The sequence below is a fragment of the Natator depressus genome, chromosome 22 (assembly GCF_965152275.1).
Source record: "Natator depressus isolate rNatDep1 chromosome 22, rNatDep2.hap1, whole genome shotgun sequence".
Classification (NCBI taxonomy): domain Eukaryota; kingdom Metazoa; phylum Chordata; order Testudines; family Cheloniidae; genus Natator; species Natator depressus.
The window spans coordinates 9,944,730-9,965,312 of NC_134255.1; the positions used below are offsets into that span (position 1 = coordinate 9,944,730).

The following is a 20,583-nucleotide window of genomic DNA, read 5'->3' on the forward strand; positions in this document are numbered from 1 at the left end:
TTGGATCAGTATTGTATATAGAATTTGAAGGGCAGCATAACTTAAATAAAAAGCAAGACCACCTGACTTGGGATTGGTGTTTACTCTTCACTGCTGAGAAGTCTTAATACAGCCCAGGATATCAAGTGATGGGAGTTTGGGTATGTACTGGGACCAGTGGGGTGGTATATTGATGACATTCCCTTCAATGGGAGCATCCTCCCCCAAAACTCAGGCTTGATCTTCAAGTCCCAAAATATTTCCCCATTGGAAAGAGCAGTGATTGTCATTTTAAAGGGATTTCCCGCCTCCCACCCCTAATCTCTTTATTCCCTAGATTATCGTTTTTGAAGAGCGCACTGCAGGCCGGATCATACAGTCTGTAGATATGCCTTATCTAGGAAGGACCCACTATATGGACTGAGCAGAACTGCCTCCCGTTGGGTTCATCTTGGATATTCCTTGGTGTATGTGTGGGGACGCATCAGTCCAAGTACAGACTGGTTTGTTAATTTCTGTTAGACCAGTGTAAAGGATTTGTTCCCTGGCAACAAGTTTAGGAGATAGACTTGGAGCACCCTGAGAGGTGAGTCCATCAATTTCTCCCAGGACATCGAGCTCTCCAGATTGGATCAGTGGCTGTGATGTAATGGACAATCCAGGGATAAGGAGTAAAATAGGGTGTTGTGGGGGAGGGAACTATCTGAGCTGAGCCCAGCCCCTGCCCGAGATTAACGCACTCTATGGGGGCATCTCTTGTTTGATTAAAAGGGGAGAGAATTTCTGGGATACATAGGAATGCTGTGCTGAGCTTTCAGGCAGAATTGAAACAGCCTTTTTGTGTAGAGAAGGGGCTTTGTTTGTTCAGTTTTTGGAATCCTGATTGGATGTTAACAATTAATTCTTAATATTCTAAGGTTCTCTTCTGTGGAAAAAAGACCCAAACAATTTCTAATGTTACCTGTGTTTCTCCTCTGTCAGCTCCGCCAGAGCAGGACTGTTGTGTCAACCTAAGGTTCCAGTTCAGGCAAATTATGAACCTTCCAAAGAGCAGGTTCAGAAGGGGGAATGGATAAGGAGCCCACTGCTTTACAGTCTGTGTATTACTTAGCCACATGCCCACAGCTCCCCACTGACCTCAGGGGGAAAGGTGCATAAGCAAGGTTAGCATTATTTAGCCTTGAAAGGAGAAAAATGTCTTCCTATGTGTGAACAGGACCCAGATGTTTTAAAACTGATATAAACGGAATAAGGGATCCTGGGAAAGAAGCAGGGTGGGGATTATGTTATAACTCCCCACCCTGACAATCTCCAGATGGGTTCCCTGTTTGATAGGTCATATGCTGCAGAAATTTTCAGTGCAATATTTCAGATATTGAAAAGAGCCATTGCTAACTCTGAAAACCTGCTCACCTTCTTTTTCCCACTTAAGGTACAGGAAGATGGTTTAAATACCCTCAAACTCCCATGCTGTAGCTGTCAGTGTAGAATTGGCTGTGTCCAAGAGCTGCTCATCTCTCCTGCAACCAACATGTCCTCTGACCTAGAGGAGTCAGGTCAGTACTTATGGGAGCAGTTTAACCCCATTTAGATAGAGCAGTAAGACCTCACTACCATAACCACCTGGCAATGGCAGTAACAATCAATTTCAAGGGAATTTTAACCATTAAAAACCATATTTAATTTTATTTAACAAATTAAATACAGTTTAATTAAAACTGAGAACAGACAGTGCAGCTGTAATACACTCCATCCTCCGTCCCAATCAGTGCCTGTCTCGCCGCAGCATCTGTAGCTCAGCTCTCCTGGCAATAACCACCACACCAGCTGGAAAGGCCTGGCTCCTGTAGCTGACTTTCTGAGGAGAGTGGAGCATATTTGTATTTGCAGGGTTGTCTGTAGGACTTTGTCCTTTGCATTTCACCAGGAGTTTTTCCCTACAGAGAATGGAAGGCTGCAATCCAGCAGGGTTATTAGAATAAACAAACAGACATGCAGCTAGGACATCAGTTGAAAACAACTTGAATATCATGAAAACTTTGTATCCCTTTTGAAAATACCTCTTTGTTCACAGCCTGAGGGCTGCACGTGGGAGGCTTGTATAATAGTGGAATAAACCTGCTTTGATGCAGAGCACTGCTGTTTAACATGAGCTAACAATGGCTGTTCCCAAAATGCAAGTGGATACCAGTTGCATAAAATCATTGCTATCCAGTTTGGATTTCAGCCATTGAATACAAAGGAAGGTTTTCACAGAAGCTATGTAGCAAGGCTTCCATGATTGGAAACTAAAGAACCTTATCAGCTAAAGAAGGTAACTTTTTTCCCCAGTGATTGTTTTGATAAATACAAACAATTTTTTTTTAAATATTAGGAAATATAGATTTGGCATTAGTCCAATGAGTGATTTCTGCCCACTGAAGCTAATACTCTGCAAGAAATATTCTACATGTAAGGGTTAAAAAAATAAGTGAGTCTCTTTACAGAATTACATTTTCCCCTTAATTCACATGTAAAATTGTGCTTCAGACTTTTCCAAAAGAATGGGAGATTGATTAGATTTTTTTAGTCTTACCAGACCTAAGCAGCAATCTAGGAAAACCATTTTTAAAAGGGGGTGGACAGGAACTGATTTAACTTCCTTTTGTGTGTCAGCATCACCATAGAGACTGTGCTTCACCACCTTACACAGAACAGTCACAAAAAAACCCACCCAAGTACCTTTCTGCTGCAGGAAGAAGCTTTGCACCACAATGGTTTCAGGTATTTGAAGTTGTTTGGGTTAAGGTCATTTTGTTCAGATTATTTCTTTTCAATCCACCCTTTGTGGAGTCAGGTGTTGGAGTAACAGTGAGACACTGTCGGGGGAGCTATAGAGCACACCAGTAATAGCAGGTATGGAACTGCTCCAGTGGCTTTTTATTGGTAGCATGATGTGGCTTTGAAATGGGACATATCAACACTAAATGTACTCAAGAAGGTGGGGAGTAATAGATGGAAGTGGGTCTGTTTGTTGCTGAGTGATCACTGTAAAGAAGGAATCCGTGGAAATTAGGCCTAGGGTAGGAGTTGGAGACAACAGCAGCATTCAGTGAAATGCTGAGTGGTTCCCTCCCATATTGTTAAAAAAACACTTCTTGAGGTAGGTGCGCACTTCAGGGAGCCCGACACCTAAAGCTTGTCTCAGTCAGGTTAGCACTAGAGATAGGCCTGAGATGGAGGATTAGGACCCATCTCCAATTAGTTTAGCATGGACAGTGAACATGGTCACAGGTGCTGTAAACACATCAATACAAATACACAGAGGTATGTCAAATCACCCTCCAAGCCATAGAGCTGATGAAAGGGGGACAAGTTGGAAAGAGCAGAGATACTTGGTGGTTAGCTCTTACCTGCCTTGCTTTTCTCCCTCCCCAAAACCCAGTCTTGTGCAGTGTAATAAATACTGAATAACCTAGGTTCAAAATTAAGGGCAAAGGTGTCCTCTCCACAGCCAGAGAGCTGCTGAGGCTGTTGCACACAGACACAAGGTATATACTCCTTGTGGTGCTTCTCATCCTTGCTATGACACCCTGTGAAACCAGCTCCAGCTGGGCCTCCTCCCAAGTGCATCGTGCCCTGCACATGCTCCTTCCAGTCCAAGCATCCTGCAGGCTGTGCACCTTGTACTGAAGGTGAGGTCTGTGCTGTTCCTCTGTTTCCAGAGGGCCCGGTTCTGTTCAGAGTCCAGGAGGAAGGTCGGGAGAGTCTGAGCAATGCAGGTATGGTTTGTTGTTCAAACTTGCTTGTTTTTCTTACATTTAAAACACTTGGAAGTCAGGAGCCGTCCTGGCAGCTGCTTGTGTGTCTGGCTGGCTGCTGTAGAGAGGAGCCTGCAGGATGAGAGAATCTTCTGCAAAGGAAAGGCAACCGGTGGGTGGGTTACCCCTTGGCCTCACTGCAGCTAGCCCAAGCCTGTCTGAGAACATGGTTTTTTGGGTGTTGGCAAAAGGAGCATGTGACAGCTCTAGAAAGTGATGTCCTCTCTACAAAAAGCAGCTGTATATAGTAACAGTGCAGGCTGCCACTGTGTCCCAATGGAGCATGCAGTCTTTGAAATGCCCAGAGTGCAGCTTAGTGGGACTTCACTGTACTGTAGCAGGGTCCACATGGTCTTTTACTGCATGGCAAGGTGGTGTGCTATACATTAACATGGCTTGCCGTGCAGTAAGTTGCCTTGTGTACAAACCCTCATTGTAAAGCTTTCCCTCTTTCAGCACTATACTCTCCATTTCCTTCTAGCTTCAGGTTTCCTTTTTTCTTTCACCACCCCCTCCATTAAATTATCCTCTCAAGATTTTTTCACCCTCATGTTCTAAATACTTTCCTTGGCCCTATAATTTCCCTTTAAATATCACCCCATCCTTTCCACACATACTTGCTACTCTCTCAAACTTGGCTTTCAGAGAGCACGTTCCTTGAAAAATTTCTCCAGTGCTCATTCTTTTCACTCAGTCCTCTCCTCCCTCTGGGTAGCTACGGGAAGGTGTACCTGTTTGATCTCCGCTCAGCCATGCAGCATCAGATTTCCACGTTGGGATCTGTGAAGCCTTTCTTTCCCTCGTTCACCAGCACGGGTTTTTCCGTCCTTGTGTGCCAGACTAGAATCTGAACCAAGCCCACAGAAGTCATTAGCTGCATCTCTGCGTTATGCTAACAAATATTCTTGCACATTAAACCAATAGTGCTATTTAACCACATACCCTAGAGTGTAATGGTGCATTCACAGCCTTAGGCAGGTTTGCCTGTGGCCAGTGACATCTGAAATGCACCATGTGCAAAAATTACCCATTTGACAGGATGCTGTCTCAGGCCATTAACCTGCTCCTATCTATTTATCAACCAACCTCCACTAAAGACTTATCATCCTTTGCACTGATTTAGGGCTGTTTCATCACTCTGGAATCAAAATTCTTGTTTGTGTTTACAGAGACAAACACTCCCCCACCTCAACTCAAAGTGTCAAGGCTGCAGCTAGAGATGTAATTTCCAGCTCAGGTAGGTGTGTATGTGGTGACTTTGAGCTAGCAGGCTAAAAACAGAAGTGTAGTCACTATGCAGAGGCTAGCACCAGAGCCTAATCCTGTCTCAAGACCCTAGGTGTGCATTTGGGCAGCTCGCTGAAGCCGCAGCCTATGCCACTGTGGCTACTGCCCCATTTTTATCATGGTCACTTAATCAAAGCTACTGCATGTATGTCTATCTGAGCTAGCAATTATTATACTCCTGCTGCACCATAGGCATATCCTTGGTGGCTGCATATCAAGCCACTGCAAAAGCATCATCCACTCCCTGTACAACAGATAGCTGGGCTGAAAATAGAAAGGCACCTTGTTGCTCTGTACACTCCTTGTAACTACTAGGTATAACAGGAAGGAAACATTGAGTCATCAGTTCAGACCACCATCTACATGGACTGAAGCCATCCGTACCTTTGAAAAAGCAGAACTGGAGGGGCTCTCACTTCCTAGTGGGAGCTTTTCTGTCAGCAACAGCTGGAGTCCACTATCCATTTATTCTTCTAAAGCATCCCCAAGAGACTGGGTGACTGTTGCTTTGGGATCTCTTCCCTTTCTTTTCTGATTCTCTCACTGGCTCACAGAGAGAGACAGCAGGACACAGCCCTCAGTGCCTTTGCACATTTTGGGGTGCATGCACTGAGTAACCCTGCTGAAAATCAAATCCTCTGGAAACACTAGGGACCAATGGGTTAAATTTCACACCGATCAGCCCCTCATGTTCTGCGCTGTTCATTTGGCCATCAAAATCACAGCTCGGGTACACATGCCTGCTCTGGAAGTGAGTATGCCACAGCATAGGCTTCAGAAGCCCACACTCTGCATACTCACTATTTTTAGTGAGTTAATTCAGGTACAGCTCATAGAGGTCAAGCTGCAGCTGCACATGCTTCAGTGGGGGGAGGTACAAGTCCACTTAAAATGCTGGATAAGTGCTCAAGGGCCTGAGCTGCAGTCACACCATGTGACTGCAGTGTAGACAGACACTGAGGTGTTGCTACTGCGCAGTGACCAAGCCAGAAAATGCTGTTCCTCCACTTCTCTACACTGTCTTAGGCAGTGGGCCATTACCTGCATTTGGGGGGTGTGTTTAAAGACCTATTAATCCAGTTTAGCCCTACTTACACTAGCCAGACAAAGCATATTAGTCTGCTGCTGTTAAAGCCTCTAACCCAATTTGAGCCAATTCATAGTGGCGAGCTAAACAGTTCTGCACTGATCTCAGTGTGGTATACAATGTAGAACTGGATAAAATATAGTTAAGGGAACAATTTCAAAATTGTCAGATTCTGACTGTATTTCTGAAAATGAAAATGATAGTTGTTGGGGCTTTCCTCTGAAAAAGTGGCAGGGGAAGGAAAAATCTTCAAATCAAAACTTTCACAAATGAGAAATGTATTCAAGAAACATTTTTAACTTGGGGAAATTGTCTCACACAAAAGATTTCTAGTCACTCTATTAAGATGTCTAAGCAGACGGAGCTGGAAGCTGGTTTACACTCTGTACCCACACTAAAATAAAGGTTACTACTTATCCCTCTGCTCGTAGTAGTTGGGTCCCTTCAGAGCTACAGCTTCCTGCTTTTCTAACCCAGTTTGCATTGATATTTCTTACCTTGTAAGGGCTCCCCTCTTGTTGCTATGACAATACACTGCATGTTTAATCCAAGCTTCCATGATCCATCTTTTGTACTCAAAGGTGCTGGCTTGCTTTTCCTTAGACCTGCAAGAGCATGGTATTGCTTCCCAAGGATGAACTCAGCACGTTCCTCTTGCCTGTGGTTAAATACTCAGCTCCCTGTTACTCACAGCCTTCCAGTTAAGCCTGCAGGCTAAATTCAGTTCTGGTTTAAGCAGGCACAACACTTGCAGCAGAGATGAATCTCTCTCTGAAACATTAATAGAGCTGTTTGCCTCCAACAGCTGGAAAGAACCTGGACTGGGCTGCTTTCCCCACCCAGAGAATGGAACCTTTTTGTAAAACTTTGCCTTTTGCAACAGCACAGAGCTTGGGGTCATTTCTATAGTACTTTTTCATCAAGGTAAATACTGAAATTGAGCTCCCTATCTCTGATTGCAAGGGGCTTCTAAAAATAATATACAGTGCTTTGTACAACTCTTACCTAAGTCTTTACACCATGCTCTTCAGTAAGGTCACTGGAATTATCACCTAGTACAGAGCAACAATCAAATACAGAAACAGCTTTTCATTTCTCAGCCAACTGTCTGTAACTTTGAGGACAATGCATTTCCATTGCTATATACAAGGTTTGGATCATACATGAAAATACAACCTGTGTTATTAATACAGTAGTTCTACAGGCCTTTTAAAGTCTGCCCTCATGTCTCAAAACTTATTTTCACATTTGTATTACTACCGTGCTGGCAGCAACAGCAAAAAGACTTGTCTGTAACAGCCCTTGGCACAATGAGCGCTTTGAACTGTACTTTACAAATCACAGGTGTCCCCCCTTTAATATCTCTAATGGGATTCACTCATGATAACTTGCAGCTATATCTCCTGTTACACATGGCTGCAGCATTTAAACTCAGTTACTGCCTGGGTTTAAGAATCAGAGGACCTAGCCGCATTGAAAGGGGGATAGCTTAGTGGATGGGATGTTGCTTGACATAGCAGGGGGATTCTCCAAACCCTGACCAGAAGCAAATGAACCAGACAGTAGCTACTATAGCTATGACCATAGTTACTTTGACATCAAGATTTATGCCCTTCCCCATCCACTAAGGCTCAGAGAAGCCCTAATGGGACCAAGGGTTGAAGCTTCAAACAAAGCATGTGTGGCCCAGAAAAGAAAAAGGGTTAAAATAAGGCTTTGTCTATGCTAGGGAGTTAATACCGGCCCAGCCACTGGTGTAACTGCACCAGCACAAACCCCCTAGTGCAGTTAAGCAAAGGCACTAGTTGCACCAGAGTTTTGCCCTGCTCATAACTGGGATAAGCTGCCCTGGTGCAGGTGACAGCAGTTTAACCCTATGTGAACTCGGAGACTGCACTGGTGCTGATGGCTGAAATCTGAACATGTCCCCCATTCAAAGCCTAAATTCCGCTTATCTGCAACCACTGCCTTAGAGTCACAGCCTCAGGGGCTTCCTCAGGCCTTTTCCTCCTGATTATTAAATCAGGCTTAGCTAGTCTGGCACCAGAAGCAAGAGCACGTGACCTTGTGTGACCAATGGCAGCTAGAGTATCGAACAGCCCCTGCCCTAGGAACATCTGCAATCAATCCAAACAAGTGCAGCCCTGTAAGACTGGCGTCCCAAACACTGGGGAATAACTCAAGCAGAAAGGGAGGGTAAACCTGCCCTAGCAGATACTTGCTCAGCTCACAGAGAGAGAGAGAACAAATACAAATGGAGTTTGCCGATCTGATCTTCCCCCTCCATCTGCACTGCATTCAGTGCACATACTTTATCACAGGAAATCTGACAAGGAAGGAAGGAAGTTATTCCCCAGGAGCCCCTCTCGCCTCCTGCTTTCATCAGTGGAATCATGCTGGAGTCACTCTGTCCTAGGGCCAGTTTGAGCTACATCAGATCTGTGACCAAAAAAAAAAAAAAAAAAAGCCAGTTCCTTTCTGCATCTTGGAAAATACATGGCGAGAACCAGGGTTCACCCAGATTCTCCATCTTACGTAGGGAAGAGATTTATTTCTCTTCAAAGAGCTAGCGCAAATCCTGCAACAGCTGCAGTGTTGTTCTTCCACAGATGCTAGTGAGGAAGCTCCGCTCTTGCCCATCAACCCCATCCTTCCTAGCCTGTAGCCTTGGTGGTAGCTGGTCACACTTACTGTGGCATCTAATACTAGTTCTCTCTGTCCAGAAATACTCGGCCTCTCTCTAATCCCCTCAGAAGCAGCAGCAGCAAAACATCCCTGTCCAACACTAGGCGGCTGGCTGGCTTCCTTCACCCGCATCACCCAAACACAGTCTCAAACACACAGATTTAGCCTGAGGTTGGAGCCCGGTGCATAATGCAGCTGAGAGACAGGAGAAGGGGCAGAACGTGGGCGTTTAATTAAATGTGACTGATAAATTGCTACCCAAACCATTCAAAACAAAAGTCTGCCTCTCCCAGAGAAGCACATCTCCCCCCATCTCCATGGAGAAAGCTCTCTTTTCATTTTTTCCTCTCCGCATTTGCAGCTCCTGGCAGGGATTTCAGGGCTGGCTGCCTCCTTTTGTCTAGAAATTCCTGCAGTGCCCACAGTTAAGATCATCTTCTTTTCATTCCCACTCTTTCAGGCAGGTATTAAGCCAAGGAGAGCAACGCAGGACTTATTTATTGGCCAGTAAATAAGCTTTTTGCAGGCGCTTCAGTTTGTGTGTTTGAGTTGAGAGCGTTAAAAATGAATACCAGCGCAGCACACAGGGGACATCTAAGGAGGCATCGGGTAAAAAGGGCTGTCTACCTGTGTGCCTGTCTAGCCCCCATTAACCATCATATCGGAGAAAGAAAAGGAGTACTTGTGGCACCTCAGAGACTAACCAATTTATTTGAGCATAATCACGAAAGCTTATGCTCAAATAAATTGGTTAGTCTCTAAGGTGCCACAAGTACTCCTTTTCTTTTTGCGAATACAGACTAACACGGCTGTTACTCTGAAACCATCATATCGGAGAGATTCACAATCCTTAGTGTATTAATCCTCAACACCTCTGTGAAGCTGAGAAAAGTACCATTTTACAGATGGGAAACTGAGGCACACACGCTAAGGCCACAATCCTCAAAGGCCTTTAGGTGCCCAACTGCCACTGATTTTATCCCCTTCACTTTCCAAGGTCAGACAGGAAGTCTGTGGCAGAGCAGGCGATGGAGCCCAGATCTCTGGGGTCACAGGCTGGTGCCCTAACCCCTGAACCATCATTCCTCTCAGGGCTGGATTCTGAACAAGCCTACACCCACCAGCGGTGATGTTGAGGGTCTCAGCACAGCTTAAATTACTCTCCTTCCACCCACCCCCACAAGAGGTCACCGCAGAGCCGTTCCCATTAATAAGGTCAAGTTTCCAAGCACGCATTGCCCCTTCTTAGCTACCCTAAACCCTGCTATCATCACTCTCCAGGCATACAGACTGCTCAGCTCCTGTGTTTAGAAGGGGAGGCATCTCTGCTGTCGTGCCCTCGCTTGTTGTGTAGAATTCTCTGAGCTCTGCCTCTGCTGAATTTGGTCTCTGTCTACCTCACGCTGGGCTGATGAGTTATGTGATAATTGCTGAAGGGAGGCTGGTGGCAGCTGGAAGCAGAGACGCAAAGCAGGACACCTGAAGTGCCGAGAGTTGGTCAGGATCACAGTGCGTCCGGCTCAAAACCGAGTCCCTGTGATATCTCCACTGCCATGTCACAGAGAAAACAGCCCGCTCCTAATCTCAGCTGCCGTCACCTCTTCAGTTCCTGGCCCATAGCACAGAAGTTGCCTCCTGTCTGACTCAAGGAACACGATCTCCCCCTTGTCTGGAACCAAAGTCCTGACAGCGTGTCCCACCGCAGCTGGCCTTGCTCTCGCCCCAGCTTTCCAGCACGATGCCTTACTCTGACAGCTACCTTCACATCAAAAGCTGCTCTTCTGTGTGTATTTCTAGAGGCAGCATAGCCATTGCTGTGCCAGCTTCAGGCTCGAAGCATTTGCAAGGAAGCTTTGGCCTGACATTGGATTCCCTTGCCTGCTACACCCTGTCCATTTACCTTTCTAAGAGGGAATCAATCTGGAGTGCGTTCTACACTAACATGTCTCCTCCCCCCATTCACCCTAGCATTAGATCTCACTTCTGACCTCCCTCCGCTCTTAGGACACATTGTCACTGTCATGTTCTTGTTAGGCAGAGCAGCAGAGAGGGTGAGCAGAGCCGATGGACTGTCTGATGCAAACGTCCCAGTCAACTCGGCTTCATGCCTCTTTAGCTCTGCCCTGGATCCCATCTCTGCCACCACACCCCACATGGATGCCTGTTTGCTTCCCAGCATAATGCAGGACATTATTCTTTTCCTCCTCACCCCTCTTAAATCCATGCTTTCCTGCAACGTCTTTTGAGAAGCGGGAGCATAGCTGCAAATTCACTTTGGTGTTCTCTACTGTACATGAAAATGAAACTGCAAGGCAGCACATTTCATATAGGAAATGCTCTTCCACACAATGCATAATTCATCTGTAGAACTCACTGTCACAGGATATTGAGACCAAAAAAAATTAGATATTCATGTAAACAGTAAGGATGTCATGTAGAGTAACCGTAACTAGCAGAGACATTTATAGAGGGGATAAACCCTCACACTCAGGGCAGAAGCGAGCCACTAAGGCCCTGAGGTTAAGATGAAGCTTCCCCACTATGTATTTTACTTCATAACCCATTTATGGCTGGGGGGGGGGGGGGGGCGAAGAGCAGGTTGTGTCTTTCCTTGAAGCATCTGGTACCAGCAGCTGCATGAGACAGGATATTGGACTGGATGGGCATTGGGCTAACCCTGAGGGATGGGAGATGGGATACTGGCCTGGTTAGACAACAGATCTAATCCCATATGGCAGTTCCTATGCTCCCTTTTCAAGTTTCTGCATTTCCTTGCAATTGTGATTAGTGATAGATGCAGAAGAGTGGGTCCATGTACCAGAAAGAGTCCATACCTTAGTGCAATTGGCAGCTTTCGGCTCAAGGTCATTCAAGGTCACTAGTTCCCGGAGAAGGCTGCTCTCTTGGTAGCCACCCTTCACTCCTCGCAGTTTGAAGTAAGCCTGAGATCGCTGGAGTATCAGCCTGAGGTTCACAGCAAAGCCCGCCATGTCGATGGCAAACGGGCGGTGGGGGTCGAAAACAGTCTTCCAGCCATACACCTTCCCCGCTGCATTCACCTTGGGTGACTCGTAGCGCAAGCCGCCCACAAAGGCCACCGGCCACACCGACACCTTCCTGGTGGTGCGCATCTGGGGGCAAGGAGAGAGAAGGGCACAGTGAGTGCATGGGGTGGTGTGGCAGGGGAGAGGACACCCGCTCTGACAGTTGGTAACACACACTCAGTGTTCAGTCCTAACTACTTAAACCACATATGCAACGTGCAGGGACTCTGGGCGTCCCCAGGAAGACCTCTGCGTGCACTGCAGCACCAGACCTGGGTGTTCTGAAGCAGGTAAAGGCCAGTGGACACATAGAAGCAAGGCACTATAAATGAAAGCCAGGAAGGCTGGGTTCTGTTCCCAGCTCCACTTCAGGCTCCCTTTGTGACCTTGGCCACATACTTTAACCTCTGTATGCCTCCATTTGCCCAACTGTACAAAGCGATAAGCCTTGCATTGCAGGGTGGCTAGCAAAGTGCTTTGGAGAGTCTCAGGTAAAGATGCTAGCAAATATGCATATGCGCAGTTATACTAATTACTCCTGCTGAGACCTCATTGTGGCAAAGGCTTCATGCAAGGAACAAAGTAGCGAATAAGAGTTACAGCCAAGGTTTTAAAATCTGCTTTTCATCCACAGGTCTCAAAGCGCTTCACAAAGATGGGTCAGCATCATCATCCCCATTTACAGATGGGAAAACTGAGGCACGGGGGCAGAGCTTGTGCAGTGTCACATGGTGTGTTAGCAACAGAGCTAGGAAGACTAGATTTCTGGAAACTAAACTATAGAGGAGAATTAGCATCCAGTGATATTCAGGGTAGCCTCCATTTTGTGAGTCACCATTGATGGGAAATGGAACAACATTTGGAATGAGGTATTACAAACGTGGTTCTCAGATGAGGGGCAGTTTAGAAGTCTGGCTACCTAGTAAACTCCAAACAAATAGGATGAGGTTTTGCAGCAATTTATCCCTTGTCTTGTCTCCGCTCTGCTGGCAGGAGCGTGCTCCCTCTGCTGCACCTTCTGCTTTTCATCCAGACCCTCAGACTGGGGATTTCCCAGTGCTAATCTCATGAATGCTAATTACAGTGAGAGACCTGAAGAGTTGAAGGCACTTGCCCTTTTGCATTACACACATGCTAATGGCAGCCCTTATCCACAGGAACTAGTCCCCCATGTTTATTGTGCAGCCCCTTTCACTGGCTGCTTGGTGCCTCTTAATGCAGGTAGGTTTCAGGGGGAGGAGGGGAGAGTTGTCAACCCTCCAGGATTGTTCTGGAGTCTCCAGGAATTAAAGATTAATCTTTAGTTAAAGATTACATCATGTGATGACACCTCCAGGAATACGTCCAATCAAAATTGACAACCTTAGAGGAGAGGAATCCAGAGACAACATCCTGTCGGTTAACAAAGGGGCCCTCATGCCTTCTTAAAAGGTAGTGTTCATTTCAGGGTAGCGCTTGGTGCTGTAGCTAGAACCTGCCACAGAGAAGGAAGTAATGAGGCAGCTGGATTGAAACAGCATTCAGCCTGGTCTGCCTGCAGTCTTATGTACAAACCTCATTTGCTGGATTCTTTGCTATGGGATTTAGGTCTGTGCCAAATGGCCAAGACGACAACCTGCCCCCTTGACCGCAATACACCAGTCTGTGCAAATGAATGCAAGATAAAACAGAAGACCTTACGAAACAGGTATGGGGGGAGAGAATAGGTGCCCCTATACCATGGTGACGGGTGCAGTATATGTACCTCAAAAGAGAGGTTGAACAAGGGACCCTCTGGCATGGCAACTAGTGAATGAGGAGGAAGGGGATCATCATGTCTTGTACCACAAGAGCTTCCAGGAGCGCAAGGCAACAAATCATCTCAGAACAGTGACTACATGTCTGCAAGTGTGTTCCAAGGGGCGGGGGTGTAGGTTTATAGGGGGTGTAGAACTAGCAGTGAAGGGGTGAAACTAAAAAAAACACTTCTGCTCAGGTTTCCAAAGCCCTTTGCAAATGTTAAGCAGGCCTCATGTCATAGCGGTAAAGGTGGTGTTACGATACCCATTTAATAGTGGAGGAAACAGGCGTGAAGGAAGGAAGGAGGGTCCTGTGAGGAAAGCACTGATTTGAGACTCAAGATGCAGGTTCAATTCTTGCTTGTGCCACAGTCTCCCTGTGTGACCATTGGCAAGTCTCTTCATCTGTGCCTCAGTTTCCCTATATATACACACAATAGGGATAATGACCTACCCCCTACCCCCACGAGGATAATTTTGTTAATGTACGAGACGTGCACAGGGACTGCAGTGATGGGGAACAGATAAGCACCTGCACAGATAGCAGTGACTTGCCTTCTTCCAGAGGATCTGTGGCATAGATAAAACTAAATGCCAGGAGTCCTGGCTTGCAGCTCTAACCACTTGAGACATTATCTCCCAAAGGACATTTAAAACAATAGTGAATTTAAGAGCCTTCAAGGGACGTGGTGGGAGCCTCATTGCCTGAGATATTAAAATTAGTCTGAAACATAGTGCAGAGAAGAAGCCCTTGCTGTTTAGAAGGATGGAGGCATGATCTTTCCTGCCCTTAAAGTCTCTGGTTCCCTGTGAAGTTATTCCTGTGCCCTTGTCAATGTGGTGATGGAACCTAAAGGATCTGTCTTTTCTGGGTCTGATGAAAAGCTGCATTGTTGGGAACATAATCCTGCCTCTGCAAAGAGCACTGACAGTCTCATGGGGACACTAAACCCCGAGCTGTAGGCCAGATGCAAGGCAGAGACAGGAAACCTGTTCTGAACGAACAGACACAACCTCCAAACAAATAGAATCCTTCCCTTTGGAACATGTTTGTGCTGGAGCAGGGACCGTCAAATACACTCCATGCAGACTTCATATTAAGCTCCCTGTCTTCAGCCACTATCACCCACCCCAAACTCACAGAAATGGAGGGCTCAAAGGGACCTCAAGAAGTCAAGTCCAGCTCCCCACACTGAGGCAGGACCAAGTAAACCTAGACCACCCCGACAGGTGTTTGGCCAGCCTGTTCTTAGCAGAAACCTCCAATGACAGGGATTCCACAACCTCCCTTGGAAACCTATTCCAGCCCTTAACTACTGGTATAGTTAGCAAGTTTTTCCTAATAGCTAACCTAAATCTCCCTGCAAAATAACCCCATTACTTCTTGTCTTACTTTTAGTGGACATGAAGATCAGCAATCACTGTCCTCTTTATAACAACCCTGATATTCTATGATTCTATGAACCCTTAACGTATTGGAAGACTTACGTCCCCCCTTCAGTCTTCTTTGCTCAAGACTAAACATGGCCAGGTTTTTTTTTTTTTTTTAACCTTTCCTCACAGGTCTGGTTTTCTAAACCTTTTATCATTTTTGTTGCTCTCCTCTGGACTCTCACGACCCTTCACTTCAATGAAAGCATCATTGTTGGGTGGTATAATACACTGTGAATAGAACCTTTTGAGGTTCAGTTCAGCAGCACCTCTTGAAAAAGAGAGTGATGCCTCCCAGTTGAGATTAGGTTCGCACATCTACAGGCAAGGCCCAGAGGGAGGTGCACTACAGATCAGACCAGGTTTGATGCTTATCTTCGGTAACATCTAGATGAGCATAATTGCACATGTACACACACAAACACGCAGAACAGACATGATGGGAAGAGAAATTACGAAAGGACTCGGATAAATTCAGTCCCCTCTCAAAGCCACTTCTGGAAGGAAACAGTGGAAGACATCAAGGATGAGATTTTAGCTGTCTCCCTGAGCTGAATCAGAAAAACCTGGGAGCCCATTCGTCTCTGGATGCTGCAAATCAGCAGCCCCAGAGGCAAGCACTGCTTGCATGTTTACAGCCTAGGTTTAGTCAACTCAGTGGCAGAATCTGAAGGGTTACGCTCTTCAGAACAAACAAGTATTGACAAACGCCTGCTTTCCATGCATGTGCGGCAGCCTGGGGAGACAATCGCACAGTGCGTCTCTGAACAAGATGTCCTGCAAGGGCAACCATTGTGCTGCCTGACTTTGTTCAGAGAACGTTGAAAGGGCTCTGTTTACCCAGAGGGAGGCCATGGATCTATGCAGAGCAGGCTCTTGCCAGAGACAGAATTTAAGTAATAAAGGCACTGAGGTGGGGGCAAGCAAACAGTGAGGAAACAAGGGAAAGCCCAATGATGCCTGAAGTAGGATGGTACAAGCCAAATGGAGTGTGATCTGGGGAAGATGCCCTAGGTACAGGGTCAGGGTGAAATTCCCCCGTAAAGCATACGGAAGCACAAAGCCATTTAAGTCCTATTGCCAGGACTTTGGTGGGATGTAAGTGGCAGTTATGCTGGTGCTCTGCACAGGGGGGAACGTCACCCCCACTGACCAAGAGAGCATGCTGCAGCCCAACAAGTGAAAGCATCGTCCAATACATGCCAACTGGGTGAGGTGTAAGGACTCCTACACAGCTGTCTAGGAAGGGATATTTATAGGCTGGTCGCAGGCAGTGAAAGCTGTTCCCAAACTGAATGGGAATGTAGAGACCATTCAAACTAGACCTGGGTCATGCAAGTCCCAGTTATTTGAAACCTGCTTCAACAGATCTCTTGTGTCCCAGTCCTGGACTTGAACCACAAGCCCATCCTCCAGCCCTTACTCATGAGAATAGTCCCGTTGGCTTCAGCTCAACTACTCGCATGAGTAAAGGTTGCAGGGTCAAGCCCTAGGTGCATTCTTGAAACTCCTGTCTTCTGCCATAGTTTAAGATGTCACCATCATCCCTTGAGCCTATCGCCTTGGATCACACTGCAGTAAACCCATTGCTCCTTATTCCTTTGCTGAACCTATTCATTCCACAGCTGCCCTTAACTTGCATAGCTACCTTCCAGCCCTGTGAGCCATCTCGAACACAGTCACTGTTTTAAGGACATTAGAGGGTATATTACAGCCATCCGGACCTGTCTCTCACATGCACACTCACCTATGCTTAGGCCCAGAGAGACCAGTGAAGGTTTCACAGTGGATGCATTTCCAGACAGTACTAATTAAGCGAGAAGCAACCATAACTCATACTTCTACAGCTTTGCAAAGTGGAGAAAGAGAGGACTGGAGGAGCCAACCAGATGGCTCTACCCTGAACAGCTTAGATGATGCCAGAGAGCCTTCCATTTAAGACAGTTAAGGGCCTGATCCTGCCAGAGGATCAATGCTGCCATGTGGTGCTGCCCTCCATTCCCACAGAAATCAATGAAGCAGACCGGCTAAAGGGGAATGATGGGAGCAGGGAGTTCATACAAGGGGGCAGCATAGACCTGGGGCTGATTGGAAGGAAGTGGTAACTGAGGGTCACAATGAATCCAAGATGATGGGCTCTGCAACTGGCACAAACAGCAATGCCCGGTACCCCCTCCCCCATCCATAGACCCCTCACCCTAATGTGGGGTCTGCACTACTTTTCCCGTGGTCCCTTTGACATTAGCAAATGTGCCCCATTTTCACTGCCTGGTGCCCGGGCGCCAGAGCATGCTGAGAGGTGGTTTAAATGACATTGCTTTAGGGGTATATTTTACTTAAACTAAGTAGCGATGACAGGCCCTGGGCTCAGGAGAGCGTGTAACCGTGTTACCTGCTGGCTGGAGCATGTCACTGACACCAAGTGCCTTGTTACTCTGTGCTGCAAGCAGTAAGGTTGTTATGGATGCTCCTGTGCTTGGCCTCCGGGGACCTGTGCGGAGGCCTGCAAGCTCAGGGAGTGGGGATGGAGGGGAGCGTAACCCAGCTGAGCAGGCCCTGCTTGCATCTTACCTCCTCGAAGAGCTCCAGGCTGTAGGTGTTATCGTCGTCAGCGAAGTAAACAATCCCAGGTTGGCTGCTGTTTTTGTTAAAGGTCTCTCTCAGCCACCGCAGGGCCAGGTTCCTCTGCATGGTCCCACGGGGGATCCTGGGGTCCCTCATGTCTCCCCGCAGCTTGTAGTTGCGGGGCGTCTCCACATTGAGGTGGGTGTAGTTCAGCCCCGTGTCCCGCAGCAGCCGGGTGACGAGAGGGGTGCGCCTCTGAGAGTCCTCCACCAGGATCCAGTGCAGGTTGGGCACATGCAAGAGGGTGTTGGCCAGACGCGTCAGTTCCGCCTTTTGCACCGGCCGACTGTAGGTGGGGGTGATGATGTGGATGGTAGGGAGGGTGTCCGACCACGGGGGCGGGCGGGTGTAAACGTACTCTGTCCTCACCACCTCCACAATGTCGCGGTCTGACAGGCAGTACTCCTTGGAGTCCGAGCCTTGGGCCAGATCACGCCTGGAGTCGCCACCCTCATCTGCACAAGGGCATGAGAGAAAGAAAACACACACAGTCAGTCCTCTAACAGTTTCCTCTACACCACTCCCTCGGCAAAGCCAGCAGGCAGCTTGCTAGCAGGGGAGGTCACCCTCTTGGTCTGAGAGCAAAGGAGACAAGCTGGAAAACAGAGGCCTTTTGCAAGAAACAAAGAACCCACAAGACAGAGATGGCAGCTGGTGAACTAGCCACATGGGCAAAGTTCTGACAGCTCCAGGCTAGCGGGAGGGAACTGCTCAGAACAGCAAGCTTTGAAGGCCCAAAGAAACAACAATCGAGTGCGACATACGGGTGTAGAATAACAGATACTCTGACACTAATACAGCACCTTCCAACTCCAAAGGATTCCAAAGTACTTTGTATTCCATGCCCCGGGGCAGGACTCTGCAGCTGTGCACAAATGCATAGCAACAGCTCAGGACAGCAAGTGAAGAATACCATAACCAGTGGGAGCTCCAGAGACAATATGGGTCAGCACAATGGAATTGGCTTCTGTTGGGATTTGGCCAGGGTAACATTGTATCCCATTTAGGAGGTGCTCCTTAAATCCAGGCACTGAGCTGAGATCTTGAAATATGTCACCTAGTCACATCACAAGTGTTCACACAGCTCTGACTAACCTTCCAGGTAGGGCCTAGGGTCTTTTGAGGCAGTCTCTTATTTGGCTGTTCCAAAGTCCTGGTCAGGAATCTTGCAGGGATATATGCAGGATGTTACAGATACAAACACCACAACTTTTGCAACAAGTACAAATGACCAGGACTTCAGAATCCCTTCCAAGAGTTTCCCTCTATATTGACTAAGACGAGATAAACCTTCACATGTAGGCTTTGCTGATTTCGATTTGTACTTTTTTATAAATTTTGACAGATTTGTTGGCATATTGTTGGCATCATGTCTTCATACACAAAGTAAACATCCTTAACTCAACCTCAAACAATTTTTTAAGCAGCATTTTTCTTACTTTGCCTCCCTGTACATTTTGATTATTATGGATGGAAACATTTTGTCTGCTTGCGTGCGCACAACAAAACTGACGTTTACCAATAAAAATGAAATCCTTCCAAGCCTACCCATGTTTGCCATTTCCAGGGCACTGCAGCCCTCTCATCAGTACCATTAAGAGCATAATCTATAATTACACTAGGGATGATCAAACTTAATGAGAGATATCAACACTTATGGTCCAGGACATAAGCCAACCATTGTCTGCAGGGCATGTGATAATAGTGTAATATGGGGTTTTGACACTTCCCAACAGTGGCAAGTACCAGAGGACAAAAGGATACAGGAGTAGATGGACCATAAGTCTGACCCACTAGAACAATTCCTACATTCTTGGCATACCCTTCTATGTTATTCTGCATCACCCATCAACCTGGATGTTGGGGGTAAACACCACAAGTGACTTAAGACCCAATATGTCAAGCAGCTGATCATCCCCAGCTCCACTGAAAACTGATGGACAGTTCAGTACCTGCCAGGATCAGGCCCTTTCTAAGATAAATTGCCTCCACTGTGCACAGCCTAGCAGTCTAGAAATCTGAAACACGGGAAGCAATTCACACCCTGAATAAACTGTGAACTGTATTTGATAGCACAGAGGCAGAACATAATTAGACAGAGTGGAACTTGGCCAGGACACATGGGTTTGTTAGTCATCACCTGTGGGTCAAGACCTTAGCTTTAAATCCTCTGGCACTTCCACTCCTCACATACCATGCTGGCAAACACTAATTTGCTCTTCTCATCTCTGGCATCTCCCACTCAAGTCTCTCAAAGCTACTTTACAAATATGAATGGATGTATCCTGCACACCCTTCTCAGGCACACCAATGTCTTCATCCCCATTGTACAGATGAGGAAACTGAGGTACAGAGCATGGAAGCGTTTTGCCCAGGGTGTGCCAGTGAGTCAGAAGTTGGGCTGGGAAACAGGACCCATTCCCAGTTTTGTCTCATACCCTCAAGGCCGCCCTTCTACCTTGCAGGTCACTGTTCATTTATAGAAGTGTCTCCTACCTTCCAGGGCACTGAGCTGAGCCTGGAGGGGTGAGGAGACGGAACTCCATTTTCCTTTAATAGCATCAACACACTCGCCTTTCAATTCCAGTATGCTCCTCTTTGTTGCACTGCACTCCTCCAGGCTCGTGGGGAGAGCTCTCACCCATTTGAACCTCTCGGGGTGAGGGGGACCTCTCGGGATGGGGGCAGAACTATAACTTCTCTCAGAGCTGTCCTGAGCCAGTTCTGTGGCAGAGTAATACAGAGGAACCCTTCTCCTACAGTTCATAGAGGGGAGGAGGTGAAGCCACTCAAAAGGTCTTGGAGCTGCTGCCAGATTTAAATAGCACATCAGACTACAGGCAGAGAGTAAGGCAAAGCCACACCAA

General features: G+C 47.0%; 2 protein-coding genes across 5 annotated transcripts in view; one reads left to right on the plus strand and one right to left on the minus strand.

Annotated features, from left to right (window-relative positions):
- Positions 1-3,708, plus strand: part of GLB1L2 (galactosidase beta 1 like 2) — a 51,640-nt gene extending 47,932 nt beyond the window's left edge. For both annotated transcript variants that reach the window (XM_074936795.1, XM_074936796.1), the window contains one exon: positions 317-3,708. In XM_074936795.1, the coding sequence (XP_074792896.1) occupies positions 317-403 (87 nt within the window). In that variant the 3' untranslated portion in view covers positions 404-3,708. The remainder of the gene's footprint in view (positions 1-316) is intronic.
- The window catches only part of B3GAT1 (beta-1,3-glucuronyltransferase 1), a 47,775-nt gene continuing 28,906 nt past the window's right edge, over positions 1,715-20,583 (minus strand). For 2 of the 3 annotated variants that reach the window (XM_074936798.1, XM_074936799.1), the window contains exons 4-7: positions 17,663-18,171; positions 11,673-11,969; positions 4,511-4,626; positions 1,715-3,871 (exon numbers count right to left, since the gene is read on the minus strand). In XM_074936798.1, coding sequence (XP_074792899.1) covers positions 4,540-4,626; positions 11,673-11,969; positions 17,663-18,171 — 893 coding nt within the window. In that variant the 3' untranslated portion in view covers positions 1,715-3,871; positions 4,511-4,539. Of the gene's footprint in view, positions 3,872-4,510; positions 4,627-11,426; positions 11,970-17,662; positions 18,172-20,583 lie in introns of those variants that run through there. The other variant, XM_074936797.1, reaches the window with a different exon arrangement.